The 23632-nt window shown below is 44.4% G+C and overlaps 2 protein-coding genes across 2 annotated transcripts; one reads left to right on the top strand and one right to left on the bottom strand.

Moving 5' to 3' along the window:
- Positions 1-1515: 1515 nt before the first annotated feature.
- LOC149274549 (zona pellucida sperm-binding protein 3-like) lies at positions 1516-8322 on the bottom strand. The gene is made up of 9 exons (XM_089505333.1): positions 7921-8322; positions 6802-6920; positions 6614-6717; positions 6361-6538; positions 6168-6288; positions 5999-6090; positions 5480-5613; positions 4740-4915; positions 1516-1965 (listed from the first exon to the last, which is right to left on the bottom strand). Exons 1-9 carry the CDS (start codon positions 8320-8322, stop codon positions 1516-1518), a joined length of 1776 nt encoding a protein of 591 aa, XP_089361459.1.
- A 10751-nt stretch (positions 8323-19073) lies between these two features.
- LOC149274548 (zona pellucida sperm-binding protein 3-like) lies at positions 19074-22467 on the top strand. Its single transcript, XM_089505332.1, has 8 exons — positions 19074-19475; positions 20495-20613; positions 20690-20793; positions 20872-21049; positions 21122-21242; positions 21320-21411; positions 21743-21855; positions 22268-22467. Exons 1-8 carry the CDS (start codon positions 19074-19076, stop codon positions 22465-22467), a joined length of 1329 nt encoding a protein of 442 aa, XP_089361458.1.
- Positions 22468-23632: the final 1165 nt, after the last annotated feature.

Raw genomic sequence — 23632 nt, 5'->3', positions numbered from 1 at the left:
GCTAGACCATCACCTGGCCACCCTGGGGCCCCTGCTGGTGATTGGAGGAGACCGTGGCCAGGCTCTGGCTGTGACTCGGGAGGCTGCGCAGGTGGAGCTGTGGGTGTTGGTGGCTGTCGGGTCCCTGAGTCTTGTCGCTCTTTCTCTCTTTGCTGTGGTTGTTATAAAATACGTAATGAGGCGCCGAGCCGGCTTAGGAGCAGAAGAGAAATAAACGTTGAAAGCACTTTGTATTTGAATGGTTCCTGGTCTTGTTTCCTGAGTTCGGTTGGGTAAATGACCTGTGAGGCATAGATTTAGGCATGTGCCGGCACTTACCGTGTAGGACGGAGTAATGGGAGGAGATCCTGGGTTTTATTGGTAAGGAAATGGAATTTGAAAAGATTCCTTTTGGCGCTTCTTCTGTTACAACAAACACTTAAACAATGCATGCTGGGGCATGAGAGCCGATTCATTCTCTAAATGAGTAGTAATAAGGTGGCTCTCTAAAATTAACAAATGGTCTAGATTGTTTTCACATCTCCAATATGGCACAGGGAAGTTAGAAATAAGTAATGAGATGTATATTTTAATCCTCCACATCCCCTCATTCTTTACTGATTAGGAATGGTTGGGTCGAAATGGGCATAGCACCCTTCACCCATGGGTTAGTTAACCTTTCCCCTCCTAGTATTCTACCCCATGCACTTTGGGGTAAAGGATATCTGTGCAGTAGCAGGAAGCATTAATTATGAGGTATGGGTGAGCACTTTCTACTTTCTTATTGACCTTGCATGCCCTCATCTCAAACTTGCAAGATTTAAAGCTGCAAGCATATGACGGCCCGGGCAAATGTCTGGTGCATTAGTGAATCTGCTGGCTGTTTTGTGTGCCGGTAAGCCACGGGAGTCGCATCTTGTCAGGGGTATTAAGGATTAACGTATCTGACCACTCCACTTATTTTAGTGAATAGACCCGAATTAAATATCCCTCTGGGCTGGAGTGCTAAAAGCTGAAACTCATTCTAAAGCTGAACCTCAGCGACGTTATCAAACTAATAAGTAGAATATCAGTTCACCAAGCAGGGCTTTCTTTTGGAATTGTACTGGTGGGAATATTGTTTACCAAGAATAAATATCACTACGACTACGTCTTAACTTTTTGTTTTATTTAAAGTATTTCTCTTTACCTATCTAGCTTTAAACCCAATAACACTCCTTAATACCAGAGTTAATTAACTATTTTTTTTTTTTGTGAAAAATGTATATACATACTGCGCCCCCCCCCCCCATTCTCATTCCCAAAAAAAACCAATAACAGTCAATTTCCAAATCTATCCACTAAGAAAACACTAAATCCAACGAACAAACACCGGGTGTAAAAAAAACAAAAAAAAACAAACAGCAAAAAGGTTAAAATTTATTTACTGACACTAAAGAACCGGAGATCGTCTTCATTCCCTCCCTCTTAGGACCATCGCTGATTATGTAATACCCATCTCATTGATTCATCAACATGAAGTCGGCTATGGTTATGTCACATCACCGTAGCTGCCTTCATGTTGACGAATCCTGAGACGGGTATGACCTCATCCGCGATGGTTTCCTCTGTACTCCTGTTAATAGCGTCGGGTTCTTCGGGTCGCGTAAGTCCATTGGAGAACCAGAGTGTTCCTGGGTTTTTTACCGCCTCCTCCTCTTCAGAGAAATACTCTGACAGCTCCGTTATGTAGTTGATGAGCCGATATATTTTGATTTCTCTGTGTAAGTCTATGACGTCCTGACGGTTCATAAATTCTACGAGGAAGCCGATCTGCGCGGTGGCCTCACTCGGCAGATGATGGTGAATTAGGAGATTTGTGGACTGGAGCACAAGGAACCGCGCCAGCTCCGAATGCTGCTCTACCAGAGTCTTAAAGATGGATTTCAGATGCACGTCGTCCCCTCGGGCCAAGTTTTGCCCCTGTACTAGTGTCTGTGTGATGGACTGGAAAAATTAGAAAACATATACCTATCTTTTTTGTTAGTACAGTTCTGTAATGAGGGGGTAAGTGGCATTCTGGCCAAAAGTGGCAATAAAAAAAAAACAGAACACAAGCTGCTCCTGCTTCTCATTATTGTATATGTAAGAGATTCATAATGGCTCATCAATGGTGTATGTAAATTTAAAAGCAAGTATTGAGCAATGCAAGGTGTACAAGTTCTCAAAGCTTAAAAATAAGTTCAAATGTTATTAAAAATATAGGCTCAAACTAACAGATGCACAAATATGATATATATTTTAAGTATCTTTGCTGGATTAATATGTTAAGCCTCATGTTGAGTTATAGTGATGAATGTATTTGCCATGTGGTGCGCTGATATGTAAAAATGGCGGCTAGCAGCCGTGCAGCATGAAAGGGTTAAAGAAACAGGGACGTACTAAACAGCATACTGGGATGATTGGCTGCAATGCTCAGCGCTATCACTAGGTGTCAGTACAGTTTTTACACTCATGGTAAATCAAAGTATTCTTTTCTGGGAATATTTTTTTTTTTTTTAAACATGGGGATTTTGGGTGGAATATTAGTTACACATGCTAAGAAAAACATTTGACCTGTTTCTGATGAGAATATGGCTGTAAATAATTTTTATATATGGGGATTATGAGTAGAATATTATGGTTACACATGCTTAGTACCGTATTCGACAAGTTTCTGTTAAGAATATGGCTATAATTTTTCTACGTGGGGATTATGGGTGCGTGGGGATTATCAAGGTTACGGATGCCAAGGACCCGTAGAAAATGATTATACCCACATTTTTGTCAGAGGCAGGACAAATGTTACTGGGCATGTGTAACCCATGATATTCCACCCATGTAAAAAAATATTTATAACTATATTCCTATCAGAAACAGGTCAGATGTGCCCCTGGCATGTGTAACCTCGCTATTCCATAATCCCTATGTAAACAAAATATACCAACATTCTTATAAGAAATGGGTCAAATATGTTACTAAGAATGCGTAATTATGACATTTCACCCATAATCCCCCATGTAGAAAAATATTTATACCCATTTTCTTAACAGAAATAGATCAAATATGTTACACGGTACATTACTAGGCATGTGTAACCATAATACTCCACCCATAATCCCTATGTTTAAAAAATAAAGTCCCAGATAGTGCCAAAATGGGTAAAACACGGTGTACGTCCCTTGTTAGGTGCTTCATTGTAAAAACATACTTCCTTTAACTTCGTCCCACAACTCAGTTAATGCTTTCAGAAACTCATCTCACTGTAATAACTTTTTGCTTTATGCGTGGGTTTGGGGCGTTTAGACCCAGTAATTGTGCAGGATGGGTCTCTCCGTGTTTGTAGTCAGGCGTTTCTTTCGATGAAATATTCCAGATCAGCCATTGCGTGATATATACGATTGCTGTGCTTTTAACTCTTCACAGAATGTGATGTTCTCTGATGGTATAATTCTTTAAGCGATCAGGATACACCAGTGCAGAAACACACGAGCCAGAATACCAAACAGGAGGCAGTAGCATGATCTCTAGCCAGAGTAGTGTTTGAGACAATTGAACCGAACCATGGAAGCCTTCGCAGTATATATTCTTTTACTATTCAGTATTCATCTACTGTGTAGCAAGATGGGGGCCCTCTGACACATGAAGGAAGATGAGCCAACTAATTTATTAGACTCTTAAATTAGTTGAACTCAAACATCCCCACACAGGAGGAAGCAGATCCTTTATGAAGTCCTTTAGAATAAAAAAAGATTTGGATGTCCTGAAATGGTTTTGTTCAGTCAAAGAATATTCTTTGGATGGCTACTACAAGCTCAGTCAACCGTAGCAAAGCAACACTAAGATGGAGACTGAGCACATGTGAACAGGAGAGGGAGGGGCCATGAAACATTCAGATAACTTTACGTATAAACACTAGAAATAACGCACATTGCAAATTAGAGTAAGATAAAACATGACATGGATGTATAGATTTGTGGAAGGAGAAGTCTGTTACGCATCATCCATACTGCAAGGTAGCACTTTGTCAGAATATGTAGAAACTGCGTGTCCTGGAAAACATGGCTGATGTGGTGACCTTAGTCTCTCTATACACAATAGCAGCAGTTATGCTGTACCACTATCAATGTCTGCCTCAGTATATAATGTAATATCAGTAATGCAGTTTTAATATGGTGGGTGTCACATACAGGTAAGCTCCTGCAGCATGAATTACATGGGAACGCTGATTTACCAAGAAAACACATCGCTAGATTTGAGTGAACCATTGTATGATCTGTTATGACCAAGGATATCTTCCCACTGCAGAGCCCTATCAGAACCATATCTGAAGTCATTTCACTGATCAATTCAGTAATAAGGCAAGTGGTCAGTCTAGTTAAGGGTTAACTGACTTGTGTCACACACCTGTGCATGCCAACACATTCACTGATCGACCAGCGTCATTTCATGTTGCAGGTAACACATTAGTAAATTCACAGGATCCCTGGTTAACACGCACACCTTGTAATAGAACCAGATGTAACAGAGCTTGCCATTTACTTACCAATGAAACCCAGGCTCTCCTCCCATTACTCCGTCCTACGCGGTAAGTGCCGGCACATCCCTAAATCTATGCCACGTGTGTCACCCACCCACAGAACGCAGGAAACAAGACCAGGAACCATTCAAATACAAAGTGCTTTCAACGTTTATTTTTGTTCTGCTCCTAAGCCGGCTCGGTGCCTCATTACATATTTTACAACAACCACAGCAAAGAGAGAAAGAGCGACAAGACTCAGGGACCCGACAGCCACCAACACCCACAGCTCCACCTGCGCAGCCTCCCGAGTCACAGCCAGAACCTGGCCACGGTTTCCTCCAATCACCAGCAGGGGCCCCAGGGTGGCCAGGTCATGGTCTAGCTCCGTACGAGGTTCTGTGTGGAAAGGAGAGACACGGGTAAGTTCCTGAATGGGTAGTATTGATATGCAACAAGACAGATGGGAAGCTTGAGAGGGAGCCCAAGAATTGCTTTGACATAAGAATCACCAACCATTAAGACAAGACTTCTGTGCGGTCCTTAAAAGCTTTTACATAAAGGGACCAGCTGGATTCTTACTCAGTGTTATTAAATTCTGGTTACTTAAGCCAAACACCCATCAAGTGCGATCCACAATCATTTTTTTATGGGTCCTGTGAATAGCATTGGTATTGGGTTATAAAGAATCAGCAGCTAGAACACAGATGTCCCTGACCCGGAAGTCCAGCCATCTGCTGCATCTATGCAGCCACCCTTAAATACAGGTGGCTGGGCAAGATAGGACAGATAATCCCAACCATGTTGGTGTCTGAGCAGGATATCTACATTAAATAAAGGCTTGGGAAGAATTCATTGGACACCATTATCCAGGATGCACTCATGACAAATCCCCTCACATGCAGAGAGGATACGAGTTACATGGAGTAGCTGATGGGGTTGTGGTACAGAATCTGTACTCACCAGATGCAGCCTCCCTTTTCCAAGGTCTCCCATGTCTCAATTGAGATCCAAATCCCCCAGGTGGTGCACCAGGGGTACAGGTACGGGTATTACAGCATCCGCAGATATCATTGGAGCCTTCAATAGCCGACCAGCTGAGGAGACAACATGGGAGTCATTAATCCACCAAGACCAGAATCTTAAGGAAGAGTCTGAACAGAAAATGGACAAGCGACAAGTCAATGGAAGACTGGCATGTCACCAGTGAAGCCCTCTTACAGGTGCTCTACTTGACCAGTCATGGTGATTTGAGTCATACAAGTTGTGAACATGACACTAGTGCAGCATAACATAACAGCGTGTTGTCACATGGGACACCCTGTGTTTAGGAGCAGCTTATCAGACTTAACCCCATCCCTGTTCATGTTTTCATATCCACCATCTACCTTTAGAAACTTTATTTTGACTCACACCCCCACCCCATGAAGCCAAACTAAACAGCACTTTGTGCAATAGAATAATCAGCGTTACCGCACTCACCTGTTGGTGGATTTGCTGTAGGAACAGGCCTTGTTTAGTGGATCTGGGACCTGGTTTTCTGCAGCAGCTCTCAGGTTACAGGTGATGTAGATCTAGATCCGGAAGAAGGGTATTAGAGACACCTAAAGGAGGTATAGACCCAGGAGATGAAACTGCCAGAGATACTCACCACAGAGGAATCAGTCCCAGTAAACCTGAAAGCATCCACCATGAACTGCAGCGTGTCTGGACGGGGTCTCGGGGATCTGAAGGCAGAGGACGAATCCTCCTGTTCGCCATCCAACAAACACCTGCCAAGCAGAACTGGGTTACATGGATTTACCTGCAGCCATAGAAACACCTGGGCATGTAGTGTGACCTACCCATAGTAACCAATGATGTCATAACGGGGACCAGAGGAGCCATCAGGGGATAACGTGGCCACACAGCTGTCCACGAAGATCTTCATAGGCACGTGGTTCCCAACAGCGACAGAAGCCTGAATGTGGAATACTTCACCCAGCTTGAAGACTGTAGAGGTTCTTGGGGCTGACCAGTTCTCTGAGAATACAGAGACCAGAGGGGTTAGTGGGATCTCAGCTACACCCCCTAATCCAGACTAACCACCCCGATTACCATTCATCAGCTGCAAGGAGAAGGACAGACGTTCCTCTGCAGATATGGTGGCACTGAAGGGCTTCCATGTTGGTTTGATGGGGTTGCTGCTCACGTTGCTATGTCTGCAGAGGTGACAGATATGTAGACAAGCAGTGTTTGCATTTCCCTCTTGCAGGCTTCAGATAAGATCTTAAAAACCCATTTACCTGGAGTAGTAGCATTGGATGGGAACCACAGCAGAGTTGGTCCTGGTGATGGGAGAGTTCCCAGAGGATGTTGGGCTGTAGGTCAGGTTTGTGCTGTAGATCAAGAATTCAGGTGTCATCTGTGGGGATTAGAGACCATTACAGAGCTATTCTTGTGCCATCACCACTGGAATGTTCCAGCAGACTGCTCCCTTTTTACAAGAACGCCGCTTTATACACAACTCCCAAACAACTTAAGCTTTAGGGCACCCCGTTCAGAACATAAGAAAATCCAAGCACAAGAAGGGGAGTCATTACTCCATAAAATGGGGCAAGCCTATTCCAAATGTGTATATATATTTTTAAGTGTATACATGTACAGTTACTGCTAAGACAATCATGCTAAAGACACAAACCCATTTTAGAAACATAGTACAACATCTCATTGCCAAACCATATCAGTGCATCATGATTGCACAAGCATGCGAGCAACGCGGTCAACCTGGGTCCACAAGAAGGCATTTATTAATTCCTCTTGGCAGACCTGCGCTGGGCAGACTTAAACGCTACATTATTCTAGTAGAATAGGACACAAGCAGTTAGTGAAGCTTCAGCCCCAGCACAGACCACCACAACACTAAGAAGTCAGAACAGTCACTTATGGGAAACCCAACTTGCTCAGATTACAACAGGGCCCCCAACAGAGCGTTTGCCTAAAGGGATTTAGGAATGCAATGAAGAGCCATTTCGTGCCTCCATAGCATTGTTGACCAGGACAACACCGAGCAGATGGATGCATGGAGGCATCCAGGAGCTCGATGTGCATGCAGCAGATGAATTGGTGAGGCTAGGAAGTGAACCACCGGCCACAGATTCTCCACAAATCCAAGGAAGACACTGGGGGTTATAGCGAGAGATAGAAACATGGGTGAAGTCATACAGTCTTTAAATAACTGAGGAAGCCAATAAGAACAACAAATACCAGTGACTGTTCAGAAACACAGCTTTAATATTTATATCCAATCAGCAGCCTCCTCACCCCATATCACACCCTCTGTATAGACTTCCTCCACTTAAGTTACCCAGACCCCAAAGGCCTCCTCTCCCACCCTCACCTGTAAACCACCACCCCAGCCTCACCTGTAAGGTGTTGCCGCACTCCTGCAGCCCATACTGGAAGATCACTGTAGTCCCTGTGCCCTCGGAGCTGGGTTTACACAGTCTGGGTCCGAGGCTCAGATCAGAGGCTTTCACCAGCCTCCCATTTCTATACAGATCCCTGTTCACAGACACCTCCATCCTGTCCTCCATACACCGCACGCTGATAGGATGCTCTCCAGAGGCCTGCAGCTGCCTGGGCTGACCAGCCACTCCACCATGCCACCTACTGGACCCCCAACCAGACCATGGCTGAGATCCACTCCTCCTATGGTCCCACTGACGCCGGTTCCTGGCCAGGACCTGCTGACTGGAGACAGCAAACACCAGCCCAAAGAGCAGGGCCACCAGGACCAGCCAACTCAGTCTAACCCACTGCCCCATTCTGCCCACAAGACAATGAGGGAGAGCACAGAACAGGCCTGTATATACCCCTCCCAGCACCTGGGGCAGATAATCACAATCACCTGCCTCTTCCCCACCTGGGGCAGATAATTATGCTCCAGGGTAATTGTCTGGCCATTTAACCCACGCTCTGGATTTGCAGAGGTTATAGTTTGCCGGTGTAACTAAGTAGAAATACAGCCGGGATCCTAAAACAAAAGGGGCTGCTGTACAGAGATCAGGGCATCATGGGGATGGCGGATCAACGAAAGAGGGTCCGGCGACACCAGAGCGAAACACATTCACAAAGGGTTAATTTCATGTTACTCTGGCAAGATTAGGGCCAAGCTGGACAGCCCTGCTTTGTAAACAAAGCTTTCTCAGGCCTGAGGTTTCACACCTGCTGCGGGCTTTCATGATCTCCTTACATGAACTCTGGTGGACCGTACCTGGGATATGATCTGACCCTAAGACTCCCCAAATATTAAGCCTTTAATAGCTTATTCTATTATAGTTACTGACGAATGGTGGCAGCCATATGGTGCCTAGGAGGGTCCTTATGAATCCGTGCTGACATACAGTATGGACTTTAAATGGAAAGGATGGCGGGAAACATGGGCAGGGGCAGCAGAAAATATCACAGCTCATCCACTTTTTACTTATTAAATTATAGCTTATTCAGACCGTCTTGAACTCCTTTTCTGTGTTTGAATGTACTGCTTCTGCTAGGAGTCTAATCCATGTATGTACTACCCTTTCTGTGCATGCACACGGAGGGTCTTGTAGGCACCATTCAGCTATTGTGTGCATTAATGGGTATACGATGGCTGGAGGGTTCCTTTAATATACATTTGGTTCCATAGTTAAAGGGGTCATCTAGTTAAAGGACCCCCCATTATATAGCTGAATAAACGCAGACACCGGATTCGGTGGGGGAAGACATTTCCCTGCACACCTCAGCTAGGCATTTCCTGAGCAGGGACATTAAGGTGACTACATGAGCCTGCATAAAAAAATAATCACGTTAGAATCAGCTTTGCGATTCTAATGGAGTCATTACTTGGATATATTGTGCATGCGCAAAACCTGTGGGGTTGCGAATTTGACACATTGACACCTATTTGTGTAACTGAGCTGGGCATTTAGAAGAAGAATGGGTTTTATTTACCCCGTTTCATTTATAAAGCCACTTCCTGCTGTAGAACCCTGCGATACCCTCATACCCAAGATTCCCATAAGCCAACATTCGGAGCTCCTAGAAAAGAGGGGCATCAGGGGAGGAGAGGGGGTACAGGGGAGGAGGAGAGAGGGGTACAGGGGTCTAAAAGAGGGGCTGACCAAACTAAACAGGAACCCTTTGAATATATTATAATGTGTTTCATGTATTTGTATGTATTCAGCAAATTATCATAAACAGGAGAGCAGTGGACTTCCCTCTTTGACTTTGGAAAATGTTTGCCGACCCCCATTAAGAAGACATTGGTATGGTCCTCTCTCTCTTGGACCTCCAGTGCTTCAGATGCACCAGCAAATCATTGAAGGTAAGAAGACTCTGAAGCCAAACCAGTAGAAGATTACTGATCAGTAGAGCATTTAAACATGCACGGGATAGACCGCTTCTCCGGGTCACTGCGGGGGATCTCCGGGTCGCGGGAGTGGCGTTGCGGCACGACCCATTCCCCCTCCAAAAATGTTGTGTTTCCAGCAACGTCCTGGGACCGCCAACCTTGGTGGTGACCTCCCATCGACCTCCAGTGGGACCTCCAACTGATGTTGCGAGACCACTCACTGGCCCACCAACCTTGGTGGTGACCTCCCGTCGACCTCCAGCGGGACCTCCTACCCACATCCCTCAAGTGAGGGCTCCGGGTAGCCGAGGCCAGAAAGTTCCCAGGTATGCTCCTGAATCTAAGACGAGACCGAGGACTGATTAAGGTTGGAGTCTTTACAGCAGGAGAAACGGGCGACTAGACGGGGGGGAGCTGGACCGAGCTGCCGGTAAATTCTAGGGTTCTAAATTAAGCACCGACGAACCTTCTAACGCGTCCTCTGATAATTGGAAATCTTAACTTATTATCTAGGGGGCCGAGTGTGAGTCCCGGAGGCTGTTAGGTGTGCAACATAAAAGCCTCCTTTCTGAGCGGAGCAGATATTGGAGAAAATGCACCCGTTCCGTGAGGTAAGAGCTCCTTCAAAAAAAACCTCATCACCACCTGCCTAGAAGTAGTCATTTTTATTTATTATTTCAAAAAAATACACTATTAAAATAATAAACCCCCAAAATACATGCAAGAGACACAAGCAGGGAGAATGAGGGGATCTGGTCTGATGAGCTTACAATCATGTGATGAGAGGACCAGTAAGGAGAGAGAAGACCATACGAGGAGACGGTTAAAGGGACACTAAATGGGGTGGGAGATAAAACTCAAATTCTTAAAGATTTAGTACGAAAGGCCGTGTGTGTCTTTAAAGGTGCTGTCCCACTTAACTGCACCATCTAGCGTGCTAATGTTTACCATTGATTGATTTATATAGCGCCTTCATATTCCGCAGCGCTGTTTAGTCATTAAACCTTGGCCGGTCTGTCATTTTATTCTTCCCACCTAAGGTTTAATCACATAAAAACTAAAAAGTAGCTTATTTTTTTTGTTGTTGCTTTATGGCAGAAGCCTTTAAGAACCTGCTTTGTGTCACATGACAATTAGGCATGCCGTTAAAAAAACTACGAATAAGACAATTTTATTTTTGGGACCTTAATCAGTACTTAGTCTCGTCTTAGATGTAGGAGCCAGATGCCTATCCCACGCGTGCTTTAGTCCCCTCGCTGTATTACCATCTACCATTTCTGCTGGGAGGCTGTTCCACTTATCTACCACCCACTAAGCTCAGCAACAATCGATTTGCTGCAGGGTTTGCACCCGCACTGCTGCTAATAATATACAGGCCTTTGCTGGCTTAAAACTGATTTTGGAAAATGTTCACTTTCATAGACCCTAGATCGTCAAAAATGTAATTAAAAAATAAATAAATAAATAGAAGTAAAATTTGTTTTGAACAAAAAAAGATTTTGGGAATTGAATCGAATCCACATATTTTAAACAATTATATATATATATATGAATAAAATATATAATATATGTATGTTTGATTTTAAATGTATTTATTCATTTCTCTTTTACAGTATTTTTAAAAAAATATATATATTTCTTTCCAAATATAACAGAAATTAAATAAATACAATTATAAAACGTCACGAGTAACCGATAATTTAATACATTTAATTTTAATTTAATAAATAAAAATTCAAGAGCTTTTTTTTTTTATGCCTTCTTTATATGCGTCCGACAAGAAATGTATCTTTTACCAATTTTTATTTTTTTTTTACCCAACCTGATTATTTTATGTGATAACTTTTACAAAATTTATTTTATCAGATTCTAAAGATTTTATCAGATTAAATACGTTATTTTAAAACGCATTATTTAACAAGATTCCGGTATTATTTATTTATTTATATTTATAATGTAGTTTTAAAATGTAATGTAAATGGGTAAACAACCACCGGTCTCTACCATTTCATTCTTGTACTTTTTACAGATGAGTTCATTTCATTTCCTTCAAAGCCAATCCATTAATCGCGTGGAATTAAAGCCATCGGCCGTTTTTTTCTTGTGTTCTAAAGTTTTTTCACAGCCAGAGGGCTTCCTGATGTCGTAACTTCTTGTACGGCTCATCGGTATCAGCCCTGATCGGAATAAGGTAAGAAATGATTGTAAATACACGTTCACATTAGGTGTCCGTGAAACACGAGTGACGGGAACATGTATTGTAATCATGCGGCAGACTGAAAGGGCTCTATGGAAGAGTCTATAGATAATTCCTTGGCATAAATGGTAATCACGTCACCCTGACCAATATAGGAAAAGGGTATAAGAACCCGTTAGAGGACATGGAGACCACATCTACCTCTACTTTCTCCTCTATCGTTTCAAGAAGGAGGACCTACAGCACTCACGTTCCCTCATCCTGTTGCTATCGTCTGTCATGGAAGCTGTGGTTCCAACTGGTCTTTGCTCACGGAGACATTTAGATATTTAAGCAAAACGTATATATCTAACAGCGAGTGATTGGAGAACCTGCTTGGACTGGTCATCTGGCACATTGGGCAAATGGTCGGTGACCAACATCACCCCATACTTACGTGATCTGCCATTCTAGTGGCAGATCGGGTGCTGCAGTGTACATCTGCCTGACCTTCACGTAGCGTTTGGGCTCGGGTATTGAGCCTCACATCATTTGGTGCCCACCAGCCTTAAAGTGCCAGGAATGCCTAGTCCTCCCCAGTACAGCTCCGTTGGTCTCTAGATTCGATAGATTAGACACTGTCACTAAATTTTCTTTCTACTTTTCTTTCCTATTTTTACTAGGAGATGTACCAGAGAAATCGGACAACTGTCACGGAATTTCTGCTATTGGGGTTCGGGAAAATTCAGAACTTCAAGATTCTAATATTAATTTTGTTTCTGTTGATCAGCCTCGCGTCGCTAACCGGAAATTTTCTGGTCATTTTATTGGTGGCGTCCAACAAAAGTCTCCATTCTCCCATGTACTTTTTCCTCAGCCAGATGTCCTTGTCAGACATTTTATTCACCTCCACCATAATGCCCAACATGCTAGCCATCATATCGTCGGGGGAATGTAGCATGTCCATCGCGGGGTGCATGATCCAGTTCTATTTCCTGGGTGTTCCAACGGTTGCGCAGTGTCTACTATTGGGCGCCATGTCATTTGATCGATTTGTTGCCATCTGCAATCCATTACATTACATAAGTATAATGACCTTCAAGCTGCAGCTTCACATTGTTATTGTGTGTTGGCTACTGGGCTTCTCGTTGGTTTTTATCATTTATATTTTCTTAACAAAGTTAGAATTCTGTGATTCCAACATCATTGACTATTTCTATTGTGACATAACACCAGTCGCAGATATTTCATGTTCGGATACCGCGGCCGTTGAGCTGGTGACCTCTCTGTTGTCCACTCCGCTTGTCCTCTCTCCATTTTTGTTTATCATTGTCACCTACACCTTCATCCTCCTCACCATCTTTAGAATCCCATCTATGTCCGGGAGATGGAAAGCCTTCTCCACCTGTAGTTCCCATTTGACCGTAGTGTGTATGTATTACGGGACGTTGACAATAAATTACGCAGTTCCGCGTAGAGAACACTCCATCAATGTGAACAAGTCCCTTTGCTTGATGTACACGGTTGTGACCCCATTCTTTAACCCGGTTATCTATAGCTTGAGAAATCGAGATATCAGGAGAGCTATCCAGAAATCTGTAAACGTTTGGAGGAAATGGGTCCAAATTAAAGACTTCTAAACATACACAGCTTAAAACTAACCACAAAAAAGTAATCTTAATTAATTCGTTATGGACGTTCATTGTCAGCGGACTTTTGCTTGTCTAACTGCTGACAGCAAGAATCAAGAACATACTTACGAAAGAACGTATAACATTTCTATAGGGTTGTTCTAAGGGCCAATTTTATTTGAATAAAAAATATTTTGAAAGCTGTATTATAAAAGCTGACTGATTTATTTTAATGCCTCTTTACTTCTGTATTAAATGAATATACATGGGTTTTCCTTTTGCGGCAAATTATATACATCAACCAATATAGTTAAGCGCTAAAAAAAATTACATACACGTGTTAAATAGCGTGATAAATGTGTAAATGTATGATTGCAGAAGAAGTCAGCTATGGAAGTGTCTTAGAATGCGACAATAAGTCCAGTATGTAACTCATTCACTCACTCACTCATTCATTCATTCATTATTCAGTAGTGTTTAACATGTGGTGGCTTTGTACAGAATGTTTTTATTTTCAATTAAGTTTTTTTCAATTTTATATTTTTTGTTAGATGTAGAAATGCCGCACTTTTCTATTTGTTTTTAGATTTGTTTACAGATTTTTTTAAATTTTCTATTATGTACACGCACACTGTCACGTTTCACCATGCGCTAGCTGGACTTGTTCAAACTTTGTTGTTCATTTTCATTTGCCGACCACTAGTGGCCGCCCTGGCCATTCTGGACCTCTCTGACTAATTATCAGGTCCAGCTGCAGGGGCTTACCTGATCAAGTCAGCCTTGATAAACCTGCCCAGCCCTGCAGTCTGGGCCTTGACATTAATGTTTGAGGACTACCTGTTTGGTTCCTGCCTTGTTCAAGAGCCTGCCTTGTTCCAGAGCCTGCCTTGTTCCAGAGCCTGCCTTGTTCCAGAGCCTGCCTTGTTCCAGAGCCTGCCTTGTTCCAGAGCCTGCCTTGTTCCAGAGCCTGCCTTGTTCCAGAGCCTGCCTTGTTCCAGAGCCTGCCTTGTTCCAGAGCCTGCCTTGTTCCAGAGCCTGCCTTGTTCCAGAGCCTGCCGTGTGCCCCGCAAGTGGGCTTATCTGCCGTGTGCCCCGCAAGTGGGCTTATCTGCCGTGTGCCCCGCAAGTGGGCTTATCTGCCGTGTGCCCCGCAAGTGGGCTTATCTGCCGTGTGCCCCGCAAGTGGGCTTATCTGCCGTGTGCCCCGCAAGTGGGCTTATCTGCCGTGTGCCCCGCAAGTGGGCTTATCTGCCGTGTGCCCCGCAAGTGGGCTTATCGCCAAGTCGAGTGACTTTTTGTATATATTGATGTACCATCGCATTCAATACAACTCTTAATCCAGATCTGTTGTCTGTGGTTTATTCCTGCGCCTGTCTGTAACAACCCCAGACCATAATGCATCGTGAGGTACAGACAGAGCCCCTCGTATCCCCTGCACCTGGGCTCCTTATCAACCTGTGTTCTCAGCTCGTGACACACACCCGCATACATTTACGCTTAAGGAAGCTTATGGCCTTATGTGAACATTTATTACATATACAACAGAAATGATTCATTTTTAATATTTGCAATTAGGCGGTAGGAAAAACATAATGTGATGTCTACTGATAATTTAAAAAATAATCCCTATTATCCTCTGGGATCTAAAGAAATAGCCCCTGGGGTAATTAATAAAAGATATAAATATGTCATTTTTTTTACGTAGATTATGTTGAAAGAAATGTATCTTGTCCTTGAGGTAACCTGTACACAGTCAGCACGGTACGAATAAAACACATTTTCTCCATTTTAAAACAGTGGTTAAATAATTATACTGTGTCGTCATTTTTGGTGTAGAATGAAATCACGCAAAAAAATAAATATAAAAAAACATTGCAATGTCTTATTTCTTTTAAATGATTCAGAATTTTAACCATTTCCGCATATATTAAATCTCGATTGAAAAAAAAAAAAAAACAGGTTACAGAGTATTTTCAGAAATTAGCAAGGGTTTTAATATGCATAAATGATTTTTTGGTATTTTAATTATCTTGAAAATGTAAAAAAATTCTAACATTAACAAAATTAATCTTGAGATATTTTGTTTAAAACCAATAAACTAGTTTATCTTACGGACTTGGGGACAAAACTACTAAACGGGGAGCAATAACTTAATTGGGAGGGATAATCATGTATATCCTCAGAAAAGACCGTACACACAGAAGGTTTTAGACACTCGTGTCCATGGGATGAATCCCTCACATTTGTAAAGTAATAGTGAAGAACCAGATCTTAAAGCCTTTGGGTTCATGTGTAAATATAGCCAAAAATATAGTAAAATTCCTTTTTTGGGGGTTTTTTTCTTGTTTCTCTAGGGAATGTGTGGGAGAAATTGGACGATAGTCACTGAACTTCTGCTATTAGGATTTGGGAACCTTCATAGCTTCAAGATTCTGTTTTTTCTCTTGTTTCTGTTGGTCTACGTCGTGTCGTTGGCAGGGAATAGCCTGGTTATCTGCTTGGTGGAGCGCAACCAAAGTCTTCATTCCCCCGTGTATTTTTTTCTCACCCAAATGTCATTGTCCGAAATATTATTCACCACCAACATTATGCCCAACATGATACGTCTCATAATGGAAGGTTCTGTCTCTTGGCAGTTCCAACCGTGGCCCAGTGCTTGGTCCTGGCCGCCATGCCATTCGATCGATATGTTGCCATTTGTAATCCGCTGAACTATGCGACTATAATGACCTTCAAGCTTCAGCTTCAGGTTGTCATCATCTCCTGGTTGTTGGGCTTTTCCTTGACTTATATCGCATTCTTTTTCCTGACCAAGTTGGAATTCTGTGGTTCCAATGTCTGTGGTTCCTTTCACCCCTTCACGTGGGTTTATGAAGCCCCGTCGAGGGCTCACTAAAGCTCACTGGGCATCTTTTTTTTCTATGTTAATTAAGCTCTGTGCTAAATATTCAGGAACGTTATGGCCGTCACATCGCTCTAAATGCATTAATATATAATACAGAATTAGGGCTGCAACAACTAATCGATAAAATCCATAAGAATGGATTTTATCGAATATAAGATGAGGGTTTTTCAGAGCAAATGCTCCAAAAAATACTCTTCGTTTTATAATCCGACCTCATATTAGTCTGATTATAAGACTAAGATCCAGATCCTCCACAGCGCTGCAGGGAACCCGGATCCTCCTCTCTGGCTGCCGGTGAACGTCTGTGCGATGCAGACATCCTCCGCTGCTGCCCGGGGCTTCTATGACGGAGCACTGGCGTGGCGTGAACTTCCGGGGTTCCACCATAGAAGCCCCGGCATATCCCAGAGTGGCATATCAGGGGGCGGGGGCATGTGGCATATCTGGGGGTATAAGGCATTTCAGGGGCACAGTGGCATATAGCGGTATAAGGCATATCAGGGAGGCAGAGTGGCAAGCCTGGGCTAAGATTTGCATAACTGGGGGGGGGGCAGAATGCATTTTTCTCAGTCAGAGTTTTTTTAATTCTGCTGTTTGTTTTTAACACCCAGTTTGTTCATTAAATATTTCCAATAAACGAATAATTTTATTAAATAATGTTATCGAAAAAATAATCGGCCAACTATTCGATTATGAAAATAATCATTAGTTGCAGCCCTATACAGAATCCAACAATCTGCCGGAGGATCAGCCCCGTTCCCCCCATCTAGTCTGTCTCTTTCTCCTGCTCTAAAGACTGAAACCTGCGATATTTTTTCTCCGATTTTCATGCCTATCAAACACTGAGTTAAATGAACCATTGAACATGTATCCATTAAAACACTTTCCACAGTGTTTTATTGCACCCACTGGTGTCGCTCCCACCGGCACAGTGAACAAGGTCAGTAATGCGCCCCACTCCCCGCCATTTTACTTCCCGTCCCCATACAATGTTAAAGAATTTGGGGTTATCTCCGACCCACAACATCAGCAGACCCGCCCACCAATGTTAGGAGACCCGCCCACCTAAATTAGTCCCCCCCGAAGAGCGACGGAGTACATAGATAATGGCTTACTCCCATCACCCTAGCCATCCCAAAGGGACATCATGGTCTATGCCCATTCCTGCCCCGGGTATCAGGCTGCTCTTCTGTCCGACTTCCTTCCTTTCGGGGCTTTCCTATCCCATGTATGTTTATATACAATAAACTAGTCCTTGAGGGCCGCTGTGTTTGGATATCCCAGCTGGAGCGTAGAAGTGTCAGGATACACAGAATTCATGTTTGTGGCCCCTGAGGACAGGACCGCGTGCAGCGCTGTACTGAATATAAGTATTTCACGATTAAAAGCATTTGCAGATTAAATGCGTGGATTCTACGGCCATCTTGTTTTAAGGCCGCGAGGGCATTTTGCCTCACCGTACCGTATCTCTCTTCGTTCTGATTGGCCAAACACGGACATTTTTGGTTTTGGAGTAATAACGTATTTTATTTACACAATTTAATGTATAAAGCGGTTTCTTGCGGTTTCTATACACAATTTATGACCTAGTAGGATTTGGTAACGAGTCTTAACATTTTTACTCCAATCTCAGGCTAACGGGCAGACATCTTCCCTAATTGAACCAAGTGCAGAAACATCAAATACCCGGTCAGAGGCATTACTTTCAGAGGTTGGCAACCAGTGATCCCAACGGGTCCCTGATCTGCCATAAGAAGAAAAACTGTCCTATAATGGAGTTTGAGGGCCACGTCTAAAGTGATGAAAGCGTAACTTTACTGAGAGGGTGGTAGGTAAGTGGAGCTGCCTCCCAGCAGTGAGGTAATACAGTGAGGGTATTAAACATGCATGGGATAGACATCCGGCTCCTGAATCTAAGACGAGACCAACGACTGATTAAGGTTTGAGTCTTTACAGCAGGAGAAACGGGCGACTAGACCAGGGGTTCTCTGCCACCAAATGCTAGGTTCTGGTACCAAAGCCATGACTTCCAAACAGAAGGGCTGATAATTTTAGTACATATTATTACGGGGTAAGGGTGATTTAACCACCACTCTCAAAACACTCAGCCATAGCTGACATTACAATTTAATGGAAAGACTAAGTGCAGAATATGATGGCGCTATATAAATGAATAAATAATAATAAAAAAGAAGAATGGCAAAGCGGGAGTGGAGAAGAGTAACTCTTGCTGGACAAAATAGCATCTTGGGTCCTGCTAATGCTGGACTATAACTCCAACAACGCTCAGCAAACCACCAGCCAGGCTGAAGAAAAAGAAAGGAAGGGGTTAAATGTTGGGGGTTATCGGTCCTGTGTGAGGTTATCTGCAGGTGAGAGCAATAAGCATGTGATTATCTGCCCCAGGTGGGGCAGAGGCAGGGGTATATAAAGGCCTGTTCTGTGTTCTCTCTCATTGTCTTGTGGGCAGAATGGGGCAGTGGGTTAGACTGAGTTGCCTGGTACTGGTGGCCCTGCTCTTTGGGCCGGTGTTTGCCATCTCCAGCCAGCAGGTCCTGGCCAGGAACCGGCGTCAGTGGGACCATAGGAGGAGTGGATCTCAGCCATGGTCTGGTTGGGGGTCCAGTAGGTGGCATGGTGCGGTGGTCGGTCAGCCCAGGCAGCTGCAGGCCTCTGGAGAGCATCCTATCAGCGTGCGGTGTATGGAGGACAGGATGGAGGTGTCTGTGAACAGGGATCTGTATAGAAATGGCAGGCTGGTGAAAGCCTCTGATCTGAGCCTTGGACCCAGACTGTGTAAACCCAGCTCAGAGGGCACAGGGACTACAGTGATCTTCCAGTATGGGCTGCAGGAGTGCGGCAACACCTTACAGGTGAGGCTGGGGGGGCGGTGGCGGCTTACAGGTGAGGCTGGGGGGGGGCGGTGGCGGCTTACAGGTGAGGCTGGGGGGGCGGTGGCGGCTTACAGGTGAGGCTGGGGGGGCGGTGGCGGCTTACAGGTGAGGCTGGGGGGCGGTGGTGGCTTACAGGTGAGGCTGGGGGGGCGGTGGTGGCTTACAGGTGAGGCTGGGGTGGTGGCGGCGGCTTACAGGTGAGGCTGGGGTGGTGGCTTACAGGTATGGGGTAGGTTGGTGAGAATGATGGGGCTGAAATATTGTGTAAAGCCTAGAAGATGTCTTGGTATAGACAAGCTAAATCCAGTAAAGTAAGCCTAGAATAGATATTAAGATCATCAAGCGCTTGAGCCAAGCAGGTTCTTCCGTTAAACATTAAGTGGCTGCTTTTAGCCCTCGTTTATCTGAAGAGTTCTGTTTATCCCTAGAATTTATTTAATTGGCAATTAATGATTATTGGAGTATTTTTATGCTTAACCTTTCACAAGCCGTGGAAGGGTGATCATAATGCCCCAATATCAAGACTTCTAATTCAATTTGATTTTGGAACAGGAATTTTAAGCCCCCCCCCCGAAGCATTTTATATCCTCCATCCCCAAAACCGAAAAAGTGGGGGACTTAAAGCAGCGGCATTTAAAAAGGACAAGCGTTGGGTCTCATTTTAATGTCTGTCAAAAGAAATGGTTAAATATTCTACGATGGGAATAACTTGTTCTGTTTAATATTTTGTTTTTAAGGGCTGTTTGCTGCGTATATTAAATGCTGCTCAAGGGGCTGGTGGTGTAAATTTTTATTGCTTTTGGTGGTAAGCGATATCGCGCCTATTCATCAACCCAACCCACTTGCTTTCCCTCATAGCTGAATGTGCTAGGAGTTGTAGACGGATAAGATCCTACACCAAGCACTGGGTTTATATCATGTACCTGTCATGGCTGGTCTGGCCGTATTAAATGTCCTCAGGAGGCTGTGTTTATGTCTGGTGTTTTTGTTGTCTGCAGATGACCCCTGAGTTTCTGGTCTATAGCACAAACCTGACCTACAGCCCAGCTCCATCTGGGAACTCTCCCATCATCAGGACCAACTCTGCTGTGGTGCCAATCCAGTGCTACTACCCCAGGTAAGTGGCTTTCTGAAGTCTTCAAGAGGGGGAAACTGGGGCATTGCTGGTCTTCATATGTATGTCATGTCCGCAGACATGGGAATGTCAGCAGTAACGCCATCAAGCCAACGTGGATGCCCTTCAGCTCCACCGTATCTGCAGAGGAACGCCTGTCCTTCTCCTTGCAGCTGATGAATGGTAATTGGGGTGGTTAGTCTGGATTAGGGGGTGTAGCTGAGACCCCACTGACCCCTCTGGTCTCTGAATTCTCTTTAGACATCTGGTCGGCCCCAAGAACCTCTACAGTCTTCAAGCTGGGTGACTTATTCCACATTCAGGCTTCTGTTGCTGTTGGGAACCACGTGCCTATGAGGATCTTCGTGGACAGCTGTGTGGCCACGTTATCCCCTGATGGCTCCTCCGGTCCCCGTTATGACATCATTGGTTACTATGGGTAGGTCACACTACATGTCCAGGTGTTTCTATGGCTGCAGGTAAATCCATGTAACCCGGTTCTGCTTGGCAGGTGTTTGTTGGATGGTAGAGAGGAGGATTCATCCTCTGCCTTCAGATCCCCGAGGCCCCGTCCAGACACGCTGCAGTTCATGGTGGATGCTTTCAGGTTTACTGGGACTGATTCCTCTGTGGTGAGTATCTCTGGCAGTTTCATCTCCTGGGTCTATACCTCCTTTAGGTGTCTCTAATGTCCTTCTTCCGGATCTAGATCTACATCACCTGTAACCTGAGAGCTGCTGCAGAAAACCAGGTCCCAGATCCACTAAACAAGGCCTGTTCCTACAGCAAATCCACCAACAGGTGAGTGTGGTAATGCTGCTTGGCCTAGAATATGGAAGCCATTTAAGAAAAAAAAAGAGGTCCTGACTATAAAACATGAACAATGGAGGCAAGTGTTACATCTGTAGACCTAAACGAATGTTTGTAACCTCCACATCTAATTACCCTGAGTATTGGGGCTCATAATTTGATAACCCAGCTCTTGATCTACTGTCCAGTTGGTACCAAACTAGTGTAATTTTTACAACTTCTATGGGTCAAACTGGTTAATTAAAACTCTTATAGATAGCATCTGAGTGATGCTCAGTCTGCCGGTCTTGGTTGGTTAGTGACTCCTGTGTTGTCTCCACAGCTGGTCGGCTCTTGAAGGCTCCAATGATATCTGCAGATGCTGTGACACCGGTACCTGCACCGCTCCAGCTCCGTTCAGACGCGGGAGATCTTTGAAAAGGGAGGCTGCATCTGGTGAGTGCAGAATCTGTACTACAACCCCATCAGCTACTCCATGAAACCTTCATTCTTATCCATGCAGCTTGATACTGGCCAGAGTGATCGCCTGGCTGGCTGAACACGGGCAGCTCCGTGGACATGGATGTCTGGTTAGGACAGAACACATATTGCAAGATCACCTACATTTGATGCTCAATGTCTGTTGCCAATGCTAAGTGGGCTCCGAGTGGGTGTTCGGCTTTGGCTCCTTAAACTGACAAGCAGGGATTCTGTAACCTTTGATCCCACCTGGCCATAGGAAGGGCCCAACATAAGTCCTGGGTTAGTCACGCTGTGTTCTATGGTGGGCAGTTATCGGACTGACCTACCCATGAGCCGGTCATGTTGCCAGTTGAAAAATGTACCCATGTCTCTTCATTCCACACAGAACCTCATACAGAGCAAGACCATGACCTGGCCACCCTGGGGCCCCTGCTGGTGATTGGAGGAGACCGAGGCCAGGTTCTGGCTGTGACCCGGGAGCCTGTGCAGGTGGAGCTGTGGGTGTTGGTGGCTGTCGGGTCCCTGAGTCTTGTCGCTCTTTCTCTCTTTGCTGTGGTTGTTGTTAAATACGTAATGAGGCGCTGAGCAGCAGATCAGAAATAAACATTGAAAGCACTTTGTATTTGAATGGTTCCTGGTCTTGTTTCCTGCGTTCTGTGGGTGAGTGACACGCGTCATAGATTTAGGCATGTGCCGGCACTTACCGCGTAGGACGGAGTAATGGGAGGCGATCCTGGGTTTAATGGGTAAGGAAATGGAATTTAATAAGAATTCCTGCTGGTGCTTCTGTTACAGCAAAAGCTTAAACAATGCATGCTGGGGCATGAGAGCCGATTCATTCTCTAAATGACAAATAATGTTAAGGTGACTTACTATAATATAATCAATAAATGGCTTTGATTGTCACACTTCCAGTATGAAGTGGGGAGGAAGATATAAATGAGTAAAGAGGCATATTTTTACCCTCATCCTCTACTCATTAGGAATGGTTTATTGAGCTTGCATGCCCTCATCTGTAACTCGCAACATTTAAAGCTGCAAACACCCAACTGCCCGGGCAAATATCTGCTAAATTAGTGAATCTGCTGGTCTTGTGGGCCGGTAAGTCATAGAAGTTGCGTCTGATGAGGGGAGTTGAGGATTATCCTATGTGAACGCTCTACTTTTTTTAGTGGATAGACGCAAATTAAAATGCGGCATTTTGTCTTGGGCTGGCCCTGTACATAGTGCAAGTAGCATCTATAAGAAGCACAACCCGGGGATGCCCCCCTCCCCCCTCGTCCAATAGGTCAGCCAACGCTATAACCTTACGCCATCAATGCTAACCAATAGCCGTCTCTTAGCTCTGGCCACGCCCAATATTGATCTATTATGTAAAATCCGGGGGAGGGGCCAAGCAACCCCAATTACCTCCTTTACCTGGACTCTTCCTCCTCCGTAAACAAAAAACCTGACGGGCAAGGACCCAACAACCCCGCCTGCTGTGTTCAGGTAAAGTGGCCGGGGCAGGGAGGAGGAGAACTGCCCTAAATAGCGTTTCTAGACCTTAGTCAAAGGAAAGCGCACAGACCCAGGGCAAGTTCATAGGGTATCTGACGTTTGGCATATCTGTGTTGGGGGAGTTATGTGTGCGTTATATTTATAGCGCCGGCTGGTTACGTAGCGCCGTTACGACACGTTACCTAAAAACTATTTAATATACTATTTTAATAGCGTCGGGTAACGTAAGTTCATTGGAGAACCAGAGTGT

This window comes from Sceloporus occidentalis, unplaced genomic scaffold, assembly GCF_023333645.1.
Source record: "Sceloporus occidentalis isolate IW3139 unplaced genomic scaffold, rSceOcc1.0.p SCAF_324, whole genome shotgun sequence".
Lineage (NCBI taxonomy): Eukaryota > Metazoa > Chordata > Lepidosauria > Squamata > Phrynosomatidae > Sceloporus > Sceloporus occidentalis.
The sequence above is the reverse complement of the archived record's forward strand: the minus strand, read 5'-3'. Positions and strand labels throughout refer to the sequence as shown.